Source organism: Balaenoptera physalus, assembly GCF_965194825.1.
Source record: "Balaenoptera physalus genome assembly, chromosome: 16".
NCBI classification, from domain to species: domain Eukaryota; kingdom Metazoa; phylum Chordata; class Mammalia; order Artiodactyla; family Balaenopteridae; genus Balaenoptera; species Balaenoptera physalus.
In genome coordinates, this window is record NC_138898.1 from 87,611,639 (window position 1) to 87,631,182 (window position 19,544).

A 19,544-nucleotide genomic window follows, 5' to 3' on the forward strand; every position below is an offset into this window, starting at 1 on the left:
ATTGGTGTGTGTGGCACAGAGAGGCCGTGACTTGGCCAGGGGTCACAGCACGTGGTCCTCCCCCGAGGGAATCACGGGTCTGCCCCTCTCCTTCCAGCGCCGGCTGCTTCTTTGGCGACGAGGTGAGGGGTGGTGGCGAGTCCCGTGTGCCAAGCGACTCGGAGGCCGAGAGACCTGGGCCTGACCCTGAGCGTGATGTGGAGGTCGCCGGCCCTGCCTCCGCCCCGGCCGAGCTGCCCTGGACCAACATTGACCTGAAGGAGCCCAAGAAAGGGCCCAGCCATGCGGCCGCTGACTTTCCTGAGGCCACCAACCTCTCCTCACTGGCACTTCTCCCGCTGGGCCTGGAGGAGCCCGACAGCGCCGACTGCCACGCGCTGTGGGCCTGGGTGTCCGGAGGAGGCTGTGCCGTGGAGGCCCACACCACGCTCAAGTGGTTCACCGCCCACTCGGGTAAGGGCAGCGGCCCAGCGCCCCAGAGGGTGCCCCAGGGGAGGTGGAGCAGGCCTGATGCCCCCACTGTGCTCAACCCGTCTTTCTGGAGCCTTCCAAGACCAGTCCAGGCCGTCAGAAGGAAGGGCGTGGGCCTGGAGCCCCTTCCCTCCCCCTGTCCCAGCAGTGGTGGCCATTCTAGGCTGACCTGGGGGACATCAGCTTTCCCATCAGGGTGAATGATGGGAGGGAGGGCTCACGGGACATTTTACAGAGATGGTAGCTTTCCAGAAAGAAAGGGCTGGTGAAGAAAAGAGCAGAGAGGCCTGGCCTGCTGCCCAGCCCTGAGGCTCCGACCGGCCCGCAGGCCTGCCCGCCTCCATGCAGATGCTCTCGCTGCCCATCACACCGGCCCAGACGGCCGCCTGGCGGAAGCAGATCTTCCAGCAGCTCACCGAGAGGACCCAGCGGGAGCTGGAGAACTTCCGACACTACGAGCAGGCCGTGGAGCAGGTGGGCAGTGCCCGGGGGCACGTTCCCCAGCACACGTCCATCGGGCGCCCGCTGCAGGCCAGCCCTGACGTGAGGCGGGAGGGACACAGATGGAGGCGGCCAGCCTCCTGTCTGTCCATCTCGGATGTGAAGCCGGCCCCTCCAGGCCCGTGGAGAATCGAAGATGAAGAGATGAGTCCCTTTGTTGATTCACTTGCCCTCAGGAACTCCTTGCAGGCCCCACTGCGTCGTAGGTACACAGGACCTGGCCGCGTCTCGGGGGGTGTGGGTCCCGGCTTTGCCGCTGACTCACTCTGACATCGGGCCAGGCACAGAACCTCCCGGGCCTCAGTTTCCCTATCCAGAGCATGGGCTAACGGTGCCGATCCCACAGACTGTTTGAGAATCATAGAATTCACTGGCTCAGGGCCTGGCACCTGGCGGGTGCCTGATGGCATCACTTCTGTCCTTAGGGTGAAGGGGGGCAGCCGGGAGGGCCGGGCAGGAGCCCCCAGTGTGGCAGTGAAGGGAGCAGAGTGGCCCCGGGGTGCCGGGGACTGGGCCGGAGTGTGGCACCCCAGGGCCTGCCTGTGACCCCGTCCCACCATCCCGCTGTGCTGCAGTCGGTGTGGGTGAAGACGGGGGCCCTGCAGTGGTGGTGCGACTGGAAACCCCACAAGTGGGTGGACGTCCGTGTGGCCCTGGAACAGTTCACGGGCCACGATGGAGTTCGGGACAGCATCCTTTTCATCTACTACATGGTCCACGAGGAGAAGAAGGTGGGTGGGGGCGCCATAGGGGAGGTGCCGGGGGTGGGGGGGGTGGGCGGAGGGGGTGTAGGGGAGGGGGAGGTGCAGGGGCGGGGTGTGTAGGGGAGGGGGAGGTGCAGGGGCGGGGTGTGTAGGGGAGGGGGAGGTGCAGGGGCGGGGTGTGTAGGGGAGGGGGAGGTGCAGGGGCGGGGTGTGTAGGGGAGGGGGAGGTGCAGGGGCGGGGTGTGTAGGGGAGGGGGAGGTGCAGGGGCGGGGTGTGTAGGGGAGGGGGAGGTGCAGGGGCGGGGTGTGTAGGGGAGGGGGAGGTGCAGGGGCGGGGTGTGTAGGGGAGGGGGAGGTGCAGGGGCGGGGTGTGTAGGGGAGGGGGAGGTGCAGGGGCGGGGTGTGTAGGGGAGGGGGAGGTGCAGGGGCGGGGTGTGTAGGGGAGGGGGAGGTGCAGGGGTGGGGTGTGTAGGGGAGGGGGGAGGTGCAGGGGTGGGGTGTGTAGGGGAGGGGGAGGTGCAGGGGTGTGGGGTGTGTAGGGGAGGGGAGGTGCAGGGGGCTGGGGTGTCCCAGGGGAGGGGTTGCAGAGCCGGGGTGCAGGAGTGGGCACGGACACGGGCCCCGAGGTGCTTGGCCCAGGACAGCGTGTGGCGTCTCCCAAGCACCCGTCCGCGGTGGCCGCACCGGGCAGTGGCCGGCAGGCGTGTGCTGGCCTCACCCCCATCAGCGCTGACGGGCCCTCGGGTTCCAGATAAGCAACCAGGCTCTGGAGACAGAACCGCCCCCTCCGGGGCTGGGGTTTGAACCCAGTCAGTCTGGCTCTAAATGCTCTCGTCCACATCGAAAACATCACTAAGGCTCTTGCTCACGAGCAAGGCCTCCCCATTAGAACCTGCCCACCCACCACTAAACCCCGTAGTCCCGGGACCCCCAGGGGTCGGCTCTCGAATTGGGGTGACCCAGCCGTCCCTGTCACCACAGCACATGGGGGCGCCACCCAGGGGCCCACGGCACCCCCAGCCCCGCGGGTTCCCCGGTGACGGCCCTGCTGCCTGTCCTCTGCCGACAGTACATCCACGTGTTCCTCAACGAGGTGACGGCGCTGGTCCCCGTGCTCAATGAGGCCAAGCACTCCTTCGCCGTGTACACCCCCGAGAGGACGCGGCAGAGGTGGCCTGTGCGCCTGGCCGCTGCCACCGAGCAGGACATGAGCGACTGGGTGAGCGGGCGGGGGTCCCGCGGGCAGGGGTGAGGGAGCCTCGGGCTTGGGCCGCCCGGCCTTGCTGACCGGCCCCCTCCCCGCGCCAGCTCGCCCTGCTCAACCTGTGCTGCTGCGAGAGCCGGAGGGTGCACGGCCGCCCCTCCCCACAGGCCATCTGGTCCGTCACCTGCAAGGGGGACATCTTCGTGAGCGAGCCCAGCCCAGACCTCGAGGCCCCCGAGCGCTGGCTGCCCTGTGACCAGATGTGAGTTGGCTGCGCCTGACGGAGCTGGGGCCCTGGCCCAGAAGGTCACCCAGAGCCCATGAGGACCAGGGGGATGTGGGTGAGGCTGGGAGGCCCTGCACAGGAGGGAGAGGGGATGTCTGTCCGCCCTTCGCTCGTACGCTCTTGGCGGCCCTGTGTGCCCGGCGCCCAGTCGGACGAGTTGCCTCTGGACAGTGGCAGGGCCTCCGCCCGCAGCAGCGTGCCCCGGGTGGCAGCTGCACCCTGCACTCCAGGAGGCCGTGCTGGCCCGAGTGGTGGCTCATCCTGGTCTGGTGTGACATGCCCATGCCAGACCCCAGGGGGCAGGGGGCACTCAGGCTGCTGACCTCGCTCCCGTCTGCATAACTCCAGGGATCAGGGGCTCTTGAAGCCCCCGCTCGCTGGGGGCCTGACCGGCTCCTGCACCAGCTCAGGGTTCGCCTTAGCTGGTTAATTCCCAGTGGGAAGCCAGGCGGGTTCCCTTGTACTCCATAGAGTCTGTCATTGGAGGCCGAAGGTGAGTAAAGCAGGACGTCCCAGGAGGCCACGGAGCAGAGGGGTAGCTGCTGGAAAGCCCTTCAGGATGGTTTCTCCCCTCCTCCCCCTCCCTCCTCATCTCCAGGTTCTGGCGGCAAATGGGAGGCCACCTGCGGGTGGTGGAGGCCAACAGCCGGGGCGTGGTGTGGGGCATCGGCTACGACCACACGGCCTGGGTGTACACGGGTGGCTACGGCGGAGGCTGCTTCCAAGGTGAGGGTGGCAGGACCGGCTCCCCCAGCCCTGCCCCCAGCCTCCCGCACGGGCCGGTCCCCCCTCTAATCCCTGGCTGGCTTCCCCGCCCCACGCCGGAGCCGCTGCGCCAGTACTGACGCTCAGCTGACAGCTGGCTGACAGGTGACCTTCACCACTGCCAACCTCCAAATCCCGGGGCCAACTCACAAAGCGTGAGAGCCCAGAGACCAGGCCTCGCCCCCCAATGGGCCTTCCTGGGCACCCACTGCTGAGCTGGAGGCCGTGAAGGTTCTAGAAAGACAGCCGCCAGGGCCAGTCTCCTGATTCCCAGGCCCAGATTCCAGCTCCCCTTTAGATGGGTCGTGCCTTAGGGGACGAGAGCTTGCTGAACCCCTGGGGGCTCCCCGAGTTCTGGAGGTAGGGTCCCTGTGTCTCCTACTGGTAAACGGAGGCAGAAACAAACACCGAAGTGGGACATTCCATGCCACAGCCCACACGCCCCACAGTGGAGGTGGCTAATCCTGTAGAACTGTGGTCCACTGAGACCCCAGGAACGCACATACGTGCAGGTTTAACAGCTTCCCTGTTTGTGAGGCAGGAATTACTTTTGTCCCCATCTTACAGATGAGGAAAGTGGGGCTCATGGGGTTACATGAGGGGTCCAAGGCACCTTTGTTAGTAAGGAATGAGCTGGGTGGGCCTCACACCTGCCCAGTGCCAGGTAAGTGGGCTGGAAGGTGGGGGAAGAGGAGCAGGCGAGAACAGGGCATGAGGTGGAGGAGTGTCAGATTCTTCTCACCCAGGGCATGCAACCCCAGGATAATCCCAGAGGAGAGAAACCCAAGCCGGCCAGCCCCTGGGAGATAAGCTCAGCCGGCCTGTGAGATAAGCTCAGCCAGCCTGTGAACTCCTCTCGGCCCTCTCCTCCCGCCTGCTCTCACCTAGTCGGGCGGGCAGTTGCGGCCTGGGTCCAGCATCCTCCTTTCCACCCCCAGGCCTGGCCAGCAGTACCAGCAACATCTACACGCAGTCGGACGTAAAGTGTGTCTACATCTATGAGAACCAGCGCTGGAACCCTGTCACGGGCTACACCAGCAGGTGAGCCAGTCAGGCGCCCGTGGAAACAGGACCGAGCTTAACGGGCGCATCTGCTGTAGCGGGAGAGCTGGCATCTGGCCCCAGATGTGGAACTAACTGGATCTTACTGCTTACAGGATTTTCTCCCTTAAAGTATAATGCGTGTTTTAAAAACTCACTAAGAGCATAACATACATAAAGTGCGTGAAACATACATATATACGTACATACGGTGAGATGTATCTAAATATGTTGATATGCCCATATATATCATCGAGTTTTCACAGATCAAACACCAGCGTAATCACTATCCGGGTCACAAAATAGAAAATCGCCACCTCCCTCCCCATACCCTCTGGTGCTTTTTTTTGAGTGGGGTGGTTACTTAACTTTCTTAAAAAGTTTTGCTTCACTGAAGCTGCTGAGAACATCACACCCTCCACCGAAATTATTTTAATTCTCCAAATGTGAGGCTTTGGGACAAGACAGTCAATACGTTGTGTTTGGTCCAGAAGCGGGACACTCTAGAAAATCTAGATTGTATGCAGCTATTTATTTCCTGCCCACTCAGCACAGAAACGTATTTCTCATACCCTGTCCTGGGGTATTTGGTTCGTTCGTTTTAGAAAGTAAGCGAGTTGTGGTATTTCTTAGCTCTTAAAGCCACTGCAGGGGTTTCGGCCGGCCAGAACAGCGGTTCTCAAACTTGAGCCTCATCCAAGCTCTGTGCTGGGGCCCCTCCCAGACTTGGCCCTGTGGGTCTCTTCTTTCGACTGGTCCCATTTCACATCCTGTATAGTAAAACTACAATCCTAAGTAGAGAGCTTTCCTGAGTTCCCTGAGTCGTTCTAGCAAATTATCAAACCCGAGGCGGTAATGAGAACCACCCCCAATTTGTAGCCAGTTGGTCAGAAGTGCAGTATGGCTGGTATCTGAAGTGGGGGCAGTCTTGCTGGGGACCATGCCCTTTACCTTGTGGGGGCTGAGTGGTGTTGCAGTCCTCCCAGTTGGTGCTGGAACAGCCAGTTCTCTGCAGTGGGTGGACCTGTCCACACTCTCACAGGCAGGGCATGCCCCACATCTTTGCTGGTTTCTTATGTTTTAGCCACACTGGTGAGTGTGTAGTAATATCTCCTGTTTCCAGTTTCCGTTTCCTGGGGGCTAATGGGACAGAGCACCTTTCATACATGTACTGGCACTTGGATACCCTCCTTTGTGAAATGCCCCTTCGAGTCCTTATCCCATGTTTTGGTCGGATGATCTCTTTTCCTTGATTTGCCAGTGCTCTTTACATATGAAGGTGTGAGCCCTTTTTCTGTTACTTCTCCTATTCTGCAGCTTGCTTTTCACCCTGTTAGTGGTGACTTAATTATTAAATGTAGTCCTGTTGATCATCCTTTTCTTTACATAAAAGAAAAATAAAACCTCTAAAGCCTTTAAAAAAACCTCTTAAGAAATCTCATTAACCCCAAGGGGATTAATACATCCTTCTATCTCTGGAACAGCAGTCAGCAAACTTTTTCTATAAAGGACCAGATAGGAAATAGTTCAGGTGTGGTGGGCCTTAGGGTCTCTGTCACAGTGACTCACTCTGCAGCTGCCGCTTGAAAGCAGCCACGTAAATGAATGAGCATTGCTGTGTCCCAATAAAACGTTATACCTGGACACAAATTTGAATTGCACAGAATTTTCACGTGTCACAAAGCATTATCCTTCTTCGAATTTTTTTCAACCATTTAAAAATGTAAAAACCACCCTTACTTTGTAGGCTGTGCTGAAACAGTCCTGATTAGGCCTGTGGGGCATGTTTTGTCCACCCTGTTCTGGAAGCTTTATTCCTCTGTCTTGTCCATTTAGGTCTAGAACCCCCTGGCCTGAACTACTTGGTATATAGGGTGAGGTAGGGATCAAGTGTTTTTGGTTTTTTACTCTCCAGTGACCCACACCATTTATTGAAAAGACTGTCCTTCCCCCTTGCATCACAGTGGCCACCTCTGCCTTAACTCCAGTGTCCATGTGGGCAGTGGCCGTTCCCAAGCCCTTCTCTTCCGTGCAGCCTTGGGCATCCTTGTGCTAACCCTACATTGTTCCAGCTGCCGTCCCTTCATGGGAAGTTGTCAAAGCCTCTCATCTTCTTCATCTAGCTTTGGGTCTTCCTGGATCAGTTCTAGATGAATTTCAGAAGCAGTCCTCAAAAGCTCTGGGGTCTTGGTCAGGATGGCCTTGGATCTGTAGGTTAGTTTGGGTAGAAACGTTATCTCACATTCCTAAATCTCCAAAATCTGGACGCAGTTTATACCTCCATTTATGTAGATCTTTAATTTCTTCTTAATAAGGTTTTGTGATTTTCTATAACGGGGTCTTGACATCTTTTATAAATGGTATTTCATATTTTTGAGTCTATGATAAATGGCACAAACTTTTAAATTTCCTTTGTTTTTTCAAAATTGATGAAAGGAAGAGATTTCAAATAACATGAAGAATAAACTCTAATCCCACCAACCAAAAATAGTAGCCACTATCAGCATTTTGGTGGGTTTCCCCCTGCCCGTCCCCAGTGTGCCTGCGTTTGCTGGTGGCAGGGGGACAGTCAGACGTGTACAGATGGCCTGTGACAGCCTCCCAATTTGATCCCCGAGGGTGGACCTGGCTTATCTCACCTCTCCTCGGTCTTGGACGTGTAGACTGTTCGTGACCTTTTGCTGTTGTCTGGACAGTTTAAAGGATTTCCTCGTGTGTAAATATTTGTGAGTCTCTCCGTTCACCCCAGTAACTCAGGGTTTGAGCCCTTCTAAGGGAGCTGATACACGTTGCCTGCATGTGTTCTGGAAGCCTCCACCCCGGCTGTGTGTAGGGTCCACACGGGATGCTGACCTGCTTGCCTCTCCTCTTCCTCCTCACTCCCTACTTGGTCCTCGGGAGAAGAAAAGCAGCGCCAGGCTCCCCAGCCCGTGTAGAGAGTGCAAAGCCAGGGCCACAGCCGCCCGCGGAGACCACCATGCACTGTGTGTTGCTGGGAGTGTATCAGTCAGCCGGGGCTGCTGTAACAAAACACCACGGGCTGAGCAGCTTAAACAGCAGACGTTTATTCTCTCCGTTCTGGAGGCCGCGGAGTCTGAGATCAGGTGTCAGCAGGCTCGCTTCCTCCTGAGGGCCCTGGGGAGCATCTGTTCCGGCCTCTCTCCTGGCTTCCGGGGGCCTCCGGTGTTCCTTGTCTGGTGACTCAGTTGTCACATGGCCTTCTCCTTGTCTTCACGTCGTCTTCCCAATTTGGGAAACTTGGGTCCAGATGTCCCCGTTTTGTAAGGACGCTGTCATAGTGGATTAGGGCCCGCTCAATAACCATCTCATCTCAACTTGATTCTCTGCAAAGACTCTATTTCCAAATGAGGTCACACTCATAGGCACTGGGGTCAGGGCTTCAACGTCTTTTCGGGACACGATGACCCACATCACGAGAGAACGAGGTGTGGGGTCCCTCGGGGGGGTGGCCTGGCTGTGGTTGGTTGGCGCCTGGCCCCCGTGTGATGTGGGGTCCCCCCGTTGCTGTCGCCGCCCTGGGGCCATCCTGTTTCCGCCCCCTCACCCCTCCAGAGATGCAGCCGTCCCAGGGGCCTGGGCGGGGGGGCCGTTCTCCCCTCTCTCTGGCGTCACCTCGGCCCTGTTGTCCTGCACAGGGGTCTGCCCACCGACCGGTACATGTGGAGTGACGCCACGGGCCTGCAGGAGTGCACCAAGGCCAGCACGAAGCCCCCGTCCCTGCAGTGGGCCTGGGTAAGCTCCGGGCTGGGGCGGGGCGGGGGCTGCAGTGGGGGGTGTCCGCCCGCACTGACCCGCCCGTCCCCCAGGTTTCTGACTGGTTCGTGGATTTCAGCGTCCCTGGGGGCACGGACCAGGAGGGGTGGCAGTACGCCAGCGACTTCCCTGCGTAAGCATTTCTCCCTCTGCGTGGGGAGGGGGCCTCAGGGGGCGGGGCCCCCGAGTGTCAGGCCTGGCCAGCCAGGCAGAGTCCCTGCCCCCTGCCCGGCAGTGCAGGCCCTTCACGGTACACAGTTCACGTCCAGACGGAGGATGGAGCCGGGCCAGACTGAGCCAGGGCCTGAGCCTGGCTTCTGAGCAAACCCAGGCTGGTTTATCCTGGACTGATCCCCCCCGCTTTGGCCTCGGGCCCTGAGCTTGACTGCTCCCCAGAAGGGCTCTGATGGCGCCTGGGGGTGGGGAGGGCTCAGAGGCCCCTTAGCTAGAACCCGCCCCCAAGCTGGGCAGCTGCCAGCCCCAGGGAGACCCCGCAGGGAGGCCCGGGCGGGGCCAGAGGCATCTGAAGCAGGAGGACGGTGTTCTCCCTTACCTGCTGTCCCCGAGCCCCTCCTCGGCTCACACTGAGGGCTGGGCTCTGTAACTCCTGGGGAAGGGATGTGCGTGCAGCCTCACCTTCCAGAAACTTCCACGGCATGATCTCGACGTCAGCTTCTTCCTCTGCAGCTTGTACCATGGGCACAAAACCATGAAGGATTTCGTCAGGAGAAGGTGCTGGACCAGGTAAGGAGGGAGGTAACTGAGGGGTGCCGCCATGCCCCTCCCTGCCTCGGCCTCAGTCCCTGTGGAAGCAAAGGGGAGGTTAGAGGGGGGAGGAGAAAAGAGGATCAAAGTAAATGTCAGCCCAGGAAGTGCCCCCGGGCTCCCAGTGCTGTTTCTGAAGAGTTTGTTTTCAAGAACAAACAAGAGAAATGTTGGCAGGCTCTACAGGACCCGCAGGACGGGAGGAAGGCCTGGCTGGGGGGTGGAGGCCAGGCAGGGGCGGACGGCGTGAAGGGTGCCGCCCACCGGCTCCTCGGGGTGGGGGTGGGGGTCGGAGGTTGCGGCCCCCGCCCTCCCCGGGGCCAGGGGCCTGGCTGCTCGCTTCTGTCCCGAGCAGACGGCCCTGAGGCTCACGGCGGCATCAGGGTGCCCGGGGCTTTGCTCTCTTCCTGCCGCACAGAAAGTGCAAGCTGGTGACCAGCGGGCCCTGGCTGGAGGTGGCCCCCATCGCCCTGGGGGACGTGTCCATCATTCCGGAGATCCCGGGTGCCCACGGGAGCGGGCCCGGCATCGCGCTCTGGGCCGTCAGCGACAAGGGGGACGTGTTGTGCCGTCTGGGCGTGTGCGAGCTCAACCCCGCGGTGAGCACCTGGTGGGACCCAGGGCCTGCCCACCTGCCCACCTGCCCACCTGCCAGCCCTCTTGAAGCTCTGGCGGATTCTTACCGAGATAGGACTCTTTGGTGGAGTCGGGCAGGGATCAGGCCTCCCCAGGCCTCTGCCCAGGATGTTCCCTGGGACCGGTGGACACCGCTCGTGGCCTGAGGGGTCGCCAAGCCCTGCGGGCAGTTGGAGCTGAGGATGAGGTTGGCGTGAGGAGCCGCCAGCTCCCGGAACCCGGGTGGGTGACAGAGGCGGGGCCCGGCCGCCCTGAGTGTCCCTCCTCCCCGCCTGCAGGGCTCCTCCTGGCTGCACGTGGGCACCGACCAGCCCTTCGCCTCCGTCTCCATCGGGGGCTGCTACCAGGTGTGGGCCGTGGCCAGGGACGGTTCCGCCTTCTACCGTGGCTCCGTGTCCCCGTCCAAGCCGGCTGGTGAGTGCCACCCCTCGGGGGGATCTCCACCTGCCGCCACCGCTGCCATGTTGTGACGGGCGCCAGGGGGCGGCTGGAGCTGCTTCCGCTTCCGGGGAAGCCGGCGGACGGGTCTCCGTGTAGTTCAACAAGCATTTACCGAACACACCTGTGGACCAGGCGCGGGGGCCGTGCTGGGCTCCCCCCAGAGGCCAACCGCCTCCGCTGGGACTGACCCAGGGGTGGTCACCTGGCGATGGGGCTGCCCTTCACCATCCTTGGCCTCCTGCCCCTCGGGGACAGCCCTGGGCACCCCACACAGCCCATCCACAGTGTCCACCCTGGCTGCCCTCCGGGAGTGCAGGCCGTGCAGGCTTGTTCTTGGCTGGACTTCTGGGCAGTGTCTGGCACAGGGATGGATGGACCGACGGGTGGGTGGGTGGTGGCTGGCGCATCGCCAGCCTCCACGAGGGGCAGTGGGTTCGCACAGTGGCCCTGAGGCTGGGTCTCCACCGCGTGCTGGGCCGGGCTCCTTCCTGGCCCTGTTCCGGACAGCGGCCCATCGGACCCCACCGTCTGGAAGCTGCCATAGCCTCGGGTGGGCCCTGGGGAGGGCCCTGGGCAGGCGGGGCATCGAAGGGACAGCAGGACACGGGTCAGCTCGCGCTGGGCCCTCTCACACTTGTGGTCCGGCCAGTCTGGGGACAGAGGCCGGCCGCACCTGCTCGACCCTGTGAGCTGCAGAGGAGGCCACGTGCTCCAGGAGCACTGGGGTGATAGTTTCGGTGCTGCATCTCAAATCCAATCTCCCATCGCAGGCGACTGCTGGTACCTCATCCCATCTCCTCCCAAACAGAGACTGAAACAGGTGTCCGTGGGGCGCACAGCGGTGTTCGCCTTGGACGAGAACGGCAAGTGGTTTCTGATCCCCAGTGGTCACCAGGGAAGGTCTGGGGTTCCCTGAGCGCCCCGATGGGGTGAGACCAGCCCCTCGCCCGCCCCAGGCCCAACACGAGACCTTCCTAAGCCCCATGAGAGGCCGCCAGCCTGAGGTCAGCCTTCAAGCAGGCCCCTCCCCCAAGTCATGCAGGGTCGGGGCCACCAGCGCCCCCCAGGTGCTCAGGCCTGCCTGCACCTCGGGAGGAGGACCCAGTGCCAAGGCCTGGGAGCATCTTCTAGGCGGTGCCACCCAGGCCCGCGACTCGGGAGCCCTGCGGCAGCTGGGGCTGGCAGAGCTCACCTGCCCGGCCCAGGCCATCCCTGCCCCGCCCCGTGCCACCTCCAGCCAGCTCCGCCCGTGCCCTTTAATGGTCTGTAGTTGTTGTCACAGCTGAGCAAGGCGAGGAAAGGCGGAATTGGGACTGGAACCCAGGGATTTTATTCCAGACCAGGTCTCTTTATTGTTTAAATAATTCCTTGTCCTCGGTTTCTCATGCATAGAAAGCAGACGAGGGTGCCAGCCCAGCACAGCGGGGCAATTAGGAAGTGAGGGGGAGGCAAACGTGGGAGGGCAGGGCTGGCTCCGGCCAGGGTCTCTCCGGCTGTGGGTCAGCAGGAGCCCCGGGCAGCGGGGGGGATGCAGAGGGGACCCCGCCTGTCTCGTGGTCAGACCTCCCAGCCTTGCAGACCCCGAAGTGGATCCCGATGCTCGGGGCCTCACGGTATTGGCGCTTCTCTCCTAGGGAACCTGTGGTACCGCCAGGGGGTCACACCCAGCTACCCGCAGGGCACCAGCTGGGAACACGTGTCCAACAACGTGCGCCGCGTGTCCGTGGGGCCCCTGGACCAGGTCTGGGGCGACAGGGGCGGGGGGTGGGTGCTTGCCCTGGGGTCGGGGACTTGGGGGGGATCCGGGTTTCTGCCCTGGTCTCCCTGCTGCTGTCTCCACGGTCCCCCTGCAGCAGTGGGGCCGGGCCTTCAGTGGGTCTGCATTCCAGGTCTGGGTCATCGCCAGCAAAGTCCAGGGGAGCCACAGCCTGAGCCGGGGAACTGTGTGTCGCCGCACGGGTGTGCAGCCCCTGGAGCCCAAGGGGCAGGGCTGGGACTATGGCATCGGGGTGAGCAGGGCTGGGCACGGGGCGGCTGTGCTGGCCTGGGGCTCCGAGCCCTGAGGGCTCTCGGGTGGGAGGCCCCGGGCAGAGCCCCCCAAGAGTCCAACCGTCTAGAAGGATGGTCTCTGCCCCTTGACCCCAGGTCACTCTGCTCTCTCCTTTCAGGGGGGCTGGGATCACCTGTCCGTCCGGGCCAGTGCCACCAGGGCCCCAAGGAGCTCGTCCCAGGAGACGGCCGGCAAGCGGAGAGGGGAGCTGGGCCTCCCCAGTGGGCCCTCGAAGGTGGCCGGTGCCCTGCAGGAGACCCCCAATCCCGTCTGCTGCTGAGGCCGCTTCCCCTCACCTGGAGCAGGTGTGATGCTGGGTTTGAAGGACCAAGGTTGATGCAAGCCTTCCTGTCGAGAGCTGTTCTCGTGCTGAACGTGCTGAAACGTGGATCCCAGGAGTGGTATCTCCAGGCCCAGATTCGAGACTGGGGAGGGAACCTGGCCTGAGGTCATGGCCACCTGGGAGGCACTGAAACAACCCAGAAATGTGAAGCCCTGTGGACGCTGTGTGTCCCCGGCTGCGAGAAGAACGTGGGGTGTGGGGTGCAGACCCCTTCGCCCCGGCCTCTCCTGCCCGTCCCTTCCCTCTCTGCCTCCTCCCTCTCCAGGACGGGAGCCTGGAGCCTTCCAGGAGCACCGCCCCTGGGGAAGAGAGCCCACAAAGGACCCCTGAGCCCCGGGCATCCCCAGACGGCGTCGGCCCTGCCCCCTAAAGAAAAATGGCTGTGGGGCTCAGGGTGGCTTTGCCTGGACCTGATCAGTTCTCAGAGCAGGATTCGCAAACGGGGTTTCCTTTCAAAAGTTAAGGAAGGAGTTGGAAGGTTGGAAATAAGTGCTGGGGAGGGGCGTCTTCTTCCCCGGGTGGGCCGGGCCCTGCTGGGGTGGTCGGAAGACGGAGGGGCCGCCCGTGGCTGCGAGAAGCTGTCCAGGTGCAGAGTCACCGTCGTCGGTCCTCAGCCAGCCCTTCCTCTGACGGGTTTGGGGCTGGGGGCTCCTTTTACATCGGATCATGTCGCAGGGGGTGGGGCGGGTGGAGACCAGCCGAGAGGGGCCTGGAGGCCTCAGCCCGGAGCAGAGCCCTAGGGAGGCAGCCCCACTCCCAGCGGGCAGCTTCTCAGCTGTTTTTTTTTTAAATCAGAAAAAGGCCCCATTTGGTGCAGCCTCAAGTTGGCTTCCCACAGCCAGACGCGTTGCCCGGGGGTCATCAGAGCGCATGTCCCGTCTCTGCTCATTTTGAGATGGATCGAGCTGACCGCCAGCTTCCCCGGCATGCCCGTCAGGAGGGCTCGGCTGTGCACTGTTTTGTGGTGCAGTGTTTGCCGCCCAGAAGCTGACTCTAAGGAGGTCTCCCTTGGGTCCCCTCCTGAGGGGCATTGGAGGGAGCCGGTGGCCTCTGCCTTTGCCTCGTCTCCTGGAGGTGGGACCGGGAGGCGTGAGTCTGGGGGCAGTGCCCAGGCAAAGCAAGTGAAGGGCCGGGTGGGCGGCGCCCTCCTGTCTGTTTACACTCGTGGTTGTCAGGTTTCTCCGAGCGGGCATCACCGTTTCTTCTGCGGCAGCGCCCTGTCGTCCTGCTGTGACTCGCTGGTTTCACCCTGCCCTCTCTCCAGGGCGACCGTGTCCCCTTCTTGCGGAGCACCAACTGCTGACCTGCTCAGCCTCACCGAACCATCTCGATTCCTCGGATGCTCTATTCAATAAAAACTTAGGCCAGACTGTCAAGGACGCGATATGTTTTATTGCTGCACTATGGTTAAAATGCACAGTTCCCCACCCATTCGAGCTTGGGGCAAAAGTAGCAACTGCCATGAAACCTTTTATTTTGGTTTCATTAGTACTTTGAAGAGGTTGTTAGGAAAAATAAAAGCAAATTGGGATCATTTAAGAAACATTTTCACCATAATTATAGCGGGGGGGGGGGGCACTGGCCATTCAGTTCCAGGTAGGTTTTCTCTATAGAAAAGTCGCAGTTCTGGTTTCTCTGTCACCCCCGAGCTCATGCAGGTCTAGTCTGCAGGTGGGTCCGTGGCCCCCGGTGCTGCCCGGGTGGCCCGGCCTCAGAGTGCGTGAGTCTCTGACTTCAGGAAATGCACAGCCTGGAAGGGTAGGGCAGGCAGGGCCTTCTCACAGGACAGAAGCGTCCAGCCTGGGCTTGGAGTCCAAGACGAGGGTCGACGGAGCGGACCTGGCAGCAGGCTCACCAGACCTGTCCCCTCACCACCCCCTTCCCCATATTCGACACCCCAAAACTGGACTGGGACCTTTAAGGCTCCTTCGTGATGTGGCCACAGGGCAGGCAAGTGCCCTCCAGCCTCGGGTGGAAAAGACTGCACATCTGGGCCCAGGCAACCCTCTGGGAAGCAGAGGGGGTGCAGATGCCAGTTTGGGACAGAGGGACAGAGTCACAAAGGCTGTTGTCCTGAAAGGTGGTGATCCACAGGCCCCCGGTCACCAGGCATGGGCTCCTGGACGGAGCCTCTGCTGGGCACACCCCACCCCAGGCTTTCGGCTCAGTTTGTCGGCTCATTCGGCAAGTTCAGGGACACGCGGAGCCCTGCTCTGGCCTCAGCTCAGCCAGAACAAGAGGCGCCAGGCTTGCAGGCCTCCCTCTCCTAACACGGGCCGTGTGGGCCCCATCTGTCCCGAGCTCAGAGTTGCCCTCAATCTCGGCTCCCACTGGTGGGCCCCTGACCACTGACCTTCCCGCGTGGCCACCCCTGGGGGGCAGGCCAGGACACCTGGGGTCCCCCCCACCCATGCTGAAGGTCGGCTGGGGCGACGGGGCCAGGACCAGAGCAGGCCTCCGGGGGCCACCAGGCACTGGGGCCTAGCGCCGGGGGGTTGGGGGGCCGGGGGTGTCAGCTGGTGTCTGACCTGGGAAGTTGGGACTGAAGCACCTCATGGCTGTTTCCAGGGCTGCCACCTGCTGTCCTTGACGAGGCCAGGGCTGACGCCAAGCCGGGCGGGGCGTTACGTGGCCGGGGCCGGGACTGCCGGGGCGGGAGGGTGAGGCTGTACACGGAGGCTGGCTCCTCAGCTGCGGCAGCCCCGCTCCCGGCCTGGCTCAGCCCCACGCAGAGCGTGCAGAGGCGCCTGGCCCCCGACGGCTCTGCGGCAGATCTGGGCACGGGGAACCCAGCCCCACGTGCCAGGCCAACTCCAGCCTCTCCGCAGCCCTGTGGCTGGGCTTCCTGCCCGAGATGCAGAGGGCCCTGTCCCCTCCCCATGTTGGCCGTGGGCAGCCGGACAAGGGAGAGGAGTTGCCAGCAGGGTTGAGAGCAAAGTCGCCAAGCCTGTCAGAGACAGCGGGGCGGGAACGCCGCAGAAGGAAGCGTGGCCCGAGGCGGTGGGGACCTGCCAAGCTTCAGTCCCGTCTTTAAGGAGCAGCACCCGCTGGGGGAGGGGAGCCTGTGCCACCCCAGGCTCCTCCCCGCAGGGCCCCCAAGTGCAACCAGGACCCGAGAACATCCTGAGGTCTGTCAGACCACCCTCTGCCACTTACATGACCGCAAACACGACAATGAGCAGCAAACCTGGGTGGGACCCCGAGGGAGGCCTGGGGACAGACCCTCTCCCTGCAGGAGACCCCTGACCGCTCAGGGGAACCACGGCCTAGCAGCCTCTCTGCCCGACCCCCCAGCCCCGTCTCCGGTACCCTCGGTGCCGGGCCGCAGACCCTCCACGGTCAGGAGCCCCACCCGGAGGAGGGAGCAAAGACCCCAGCCCCTCTCCGCGACAAGGTCCCTTCAGAATTAATGCGAGGGGACCTGACTGGGGCTTCTCCCCGACAGATGCTGAACTGGACACTCCAAGCACCTCTGCTCAGCCCCACTCCCCTCGAGGCCGTGGGCTTTGTTTGCTCCGTGCCTCAGTTTACCCTGAACGAGGAGGCTACGGGGCAGGTTGGGGGAGGCCCCTCCCTGGGCCTGGGCCTGGGACCGGGCCTGAGCAGTAACTGGGGAACTTACCCAAGCAAACCTTTGCGTGGAATCTCCCCTCACCTCGGGAGGCAGCGGGAGTGAAGAGGAGTTAGTGACAAGGGCCGGCCAGCTCCGGCCTAGACGATGACAAAGTAGGTCCTGGGACCCTGTGGAGGCATGGGCCTCATGCTGCCCCGAGCCATGGCCTCCACCAGGCCACTCACCAGTCTTGTCCCTGGGCCCTGGGACGTGCCCAGGGCTGTGCTGAGAGTGCAGGGGAACGGAGCCGCGGGGCGCGGAGGGCCCAGGGCTGGGAGGAGCAGGCCGGGCCACTGACCCGGGCGGGGCGGCGCGCTAGGAGCCCTCGCGGAAGCTGTGGATCTGCGTGGAGAACTTCTGCAGGTGGCCCTCGGGCGGGGCCTCGGAGGCCCCGAGCGCGCCCCGGGCCGCCTGCTGCGGCTGCTGGTAGTGCTGGCAGAGCTTGGGGACGGGCCCGTCCAGGCCCGGGAGGCGGCCGCTGGACATGGTCAGGATGGTGGCGGTCAGCGACTTGATGTAGTTCTTGGCCAGCGTGAGCGTCTCGATCTTGGAGAGCTTCTTGTCGGCGCGCACGTGCGGGATGACCTCGCGCAGCGCCTGGAAGGCGTTGTTGAGCTTGTGCATGCGCTGCCGCTCCCGCTCGTTGCTCTCCAGCCGCCGCTGGACGCTGCTCTCCCGCCGGCTCCCCGGCCCCGGCCGCCGGCACCCGCCCTCTGCCCGCGCCCCCTGCGCGCGCGCCCTCCGGCTCCGCAGAGCCTTGGCCGCGTCTGGCCCTGAGCCCGGCGGTGACCTGTCGGGCGTCCGCTCCCCTGGGGTGGCTTCTGGGTCTTGCGGGGGCGCCCGGCGCCGGGGAGGCCGGCTCTTGGTCTTCATGGCTCCAGACTGGTGGTCCTGGGGGTGGTGGCTCTGAGGGGGGCGCCTTTGGAGCTGAAATCCAGAACACAGGCCACCCCGCGGTCACTCGGCAGGCCAGTGGACGCTCAGGGCAGCTGTCCCCAGTGGCGGCTGCCCAGCTGGTGCACAGTGACGCCAGGGTCCTTCCCAGTCACTCGCAGGGCCCTGAGCTGACCCCACCCCCACCCCCTATGCCCCTGTTTGACCTTACACTGACCCCTCAGACCTTTCCCTGGTCTGGTGGCCCCCTCTCCCCCTGGGTGACACGTACTGACCCCTGGACCTTTCTCCGGCCCCATGCCCCTCACCGCCTCCTGAGTGCCTCCTGAGCTTAGGTGGCCGTTGACACTTGGCTGAGACCGCCCGGAGGCGCGGCCCCATCCTAGCCCAGGGCAGGCCCTCTGCCCAAGGCTGCACTACCTCCTGGTCGCCTGGACGGACAGGCACCAACTCCGGCCACCACACTCACCGTCCTGCCCCACTGGACGTCACACATGCAGGGACAACACTGGTGCCAGAATGGCTGTGGACGTGAGGCGGCCGTCGGAGGTCAGAGGTGGACGGTGGCCAGAGCCCACCGCAGTCCCCAGGCCCAACACGTGGATGGCCGCGGCCAGAGCTCGAGACCCGGACCCCCCACCCAGGTTTCCCTCCAGACGCCACCCGGCCCTGCCCCAGGGTCCTCTCCCCGCCGCCCCACCCGCACCCCACCCCCGTTACCTGGGGATCCGTGGCCACACGCGCTGGGGCTGCCCACGGGGGACAAGGACACGTCGCTTTAGGCGCCGCGGGCGGGGCGGCGGCCGCATGTAAATGAGCCCGTGGGGCGGGCGCGGGGCGGGGCCGGAGTCCGCGTGTCCCCGCCCCGCGGCGGGGGCGGGGCGCACCTGCGGGCTGGGGACCTGGGGCCTCTCCCCGCCCGCGAAGAGTTCCCGGGCCGCCTCCCCGCCCGGCGCAGGCCCCCCGGAGCCAGTTCCGCGGGCCTCGCCGCCAGCCGGTCGGCGCGGAGGGGAAGCACCTGGCCGCCGCACCTGGCCTTGGGGTTAAGGCTCAGCACACGGAGCCAAAGTCGGATTCGTGGAAAAGCCGTTTTGCAGTAATACGGGTTTCTCAAACGGGCGGCGGCCACAGCCCCGAAGAGCAGTAGCCCAGGCACCCCGCGCCCTCACCCCGCGTTTCGGGAGGGCCCTGCAGCACCGGGGGCTTGAGGACCCGACCCCGCCACGCCCGCGGCGCCGCGCCAGGTGCGAGCGGGCGGAGCCCTGCCCGGGGAGCACCTGCCCGGCCGCCTGTGGGCAGCTCACCGAGAAATAACTGGTCATCGGTTTTAGGAGGTCTCCAGGGGCGAGAGGCAGCTCGAGCTCAAAACCGGCTGCCACCCACCTGCTTTACTTCATCGTCCCCTGCCTCAGTTTCCTCACCTTTGACCGGAGCACTCTAAGGCGTTAAAAGCAGCAACTGCACAGTGGGCTTGGGGGCTGATGGGAGGCACCGGAGTGCAGCAGGACCCGCGGTGGCACACGGGCCTGGGCTCCCACCGGCTCCGGCCCCGCAGGCCCAGGGTCTGCGCTGCCCCCCACGCTTCCCCCGGACACTGCCACTCGCTGCCTGTCTTGGGCTCTGGGAATGGGAGTTCACAGGTCTCCTCCATCTACTCGCCGAGGGTCACTCTGCAGTTGGTGTAACCTGAGCTGGGGCCAGGCCCCTATTTTGGTACAAGGAGGCCCATTTCCCTGCTTGTGACAGCTGGGACCAGGACAACAAGGAGGGGACACTCGGGGAACAGAAAGGCTGGTTTTGAGCTGATTAGCCTCTGGGCTTAGAGCTCCTTAGAGGCTGGATCTCAGAAATTAAAATGCTTCTGGGACTTCCCTGGTGGTCCAGTGGCTACGACTCCGCGCTCCCGCTCCCAATGCAGGGGGCCGGAGTTCAATCCCTGGTCAGGGAACTAGATCCCACATGCGTGCCGCAACTACGAAGCCCGCATGCCCCAGTGAAGATCCTGTACACGGCAACGAAGATCCCGCGTGCCACAACTAAGACTCGGTGCAGCCAA

The 19,544-nt window shown here is 63.2% G+C and overlaps 2 protein-coding genes and 1 long non-coding RNA gene across 4 annotated transcripts in view; 1 reads left to right on the top strand and 2 right to left on the bottom strand.

The window, feature by feature from the left end:
• Positions 1-14,357, top strand: part of TECPR1 (tectonin beta-propeller repeat containing 1) — a 27,810-nt gene extending 13,453 nt beyond the window's left edge. The window contains exons 11-26 of one of the 2 annotated variants that reach the window (XM_082428922.1): positions 98-453; positions 800-945; positions 1,548-1,703; positions 2,746-2,895; positions 2,985-3,142; positions 3,765-3,892; positions 4,870-4,972; positions 8,629-8,725; positions 8,800-8,879; positions 9,434-9,490; positions 9,930-10,110; positions 10,426-10,561; positions 11,359-11,451; positions 12,223-12,329; positions 12,478-12,597; positions 12,757-13,056. In XM_082428922.1, the coding sequence (XP_082285048.1) occupies positions 98-453; positions 800-945; positions 1,548-1,703; positions 2,746-2,895; positions 2,985-3,142; positions 3,765-3,892; positions 4,870-4,972; positions 8,629-8,725; positions 8,800-8,879; positions 9,434-9,490; positions 9,930-10,110; positions 10,426-10,561; positions 11,359-11,451; positions 12,223-12,329; positions 12,478-12,597; positions 12,757-12,918 (2,230 nt within the window). In that variant the 3' untranslated portion in view covers positions 12,919-13,056. Of the gene's footprint in view, positions 1-97; positions 454-799; positions 946-1,547; positions 1,704-2,745; positions 2,896-2,984; positions 3,143-3,764; positions 3,893-4,869; positions 4,973-8,628; positions 8,726-8,799; positions 8,880-9,433; positions 9,491-9,929; positions 10,111-10,425; positions 10,562-11,358; positions 11,452-12,222; positions 12,330-12,477; positions 12,598-12,756 lie in introns of both variants that reach the window. The other variant, XM_082428923.1, reaches the window with a different exon arrangement.
• Positions 5,200-9,427, bottom strand: LOC309644826. The gene is made up of 2 exons (XR_014254618.1): positions 9,300-9,427; positions 5,200-8,262 (listed from the first exon to the last, which is right to left on the bottom strand). It is a non-coding gene; the product is annotated as an uncharacterized lncRNA (long non-coding RNA).
• BHLHA15 (basic helix-loop-helix family member a15) lies at positions 14,352-18,282 on the bottom strand. Its single transcript, XM_082428930.1, has 2 exons — positions 18,209-18,282; positions 14,352-17,521 (listed from the first exon to the last, which is right to left on the bottom strand). The coding sequence occupies exon 2, from the start codon at positions 17,465-17,467 to the stop codon at positions 16,910-16,912; it is 558 nt and encodes a 185-aa protein (XP_082285056.1). The 5' UTR covers positions 17,468-17,521; positions 18,209-18,282; the 3' UTR covers positions 14,352-16,909.
• Between the last annotated feature and the right edge of the window lie 1,262 nt (positions 18,283-19,544).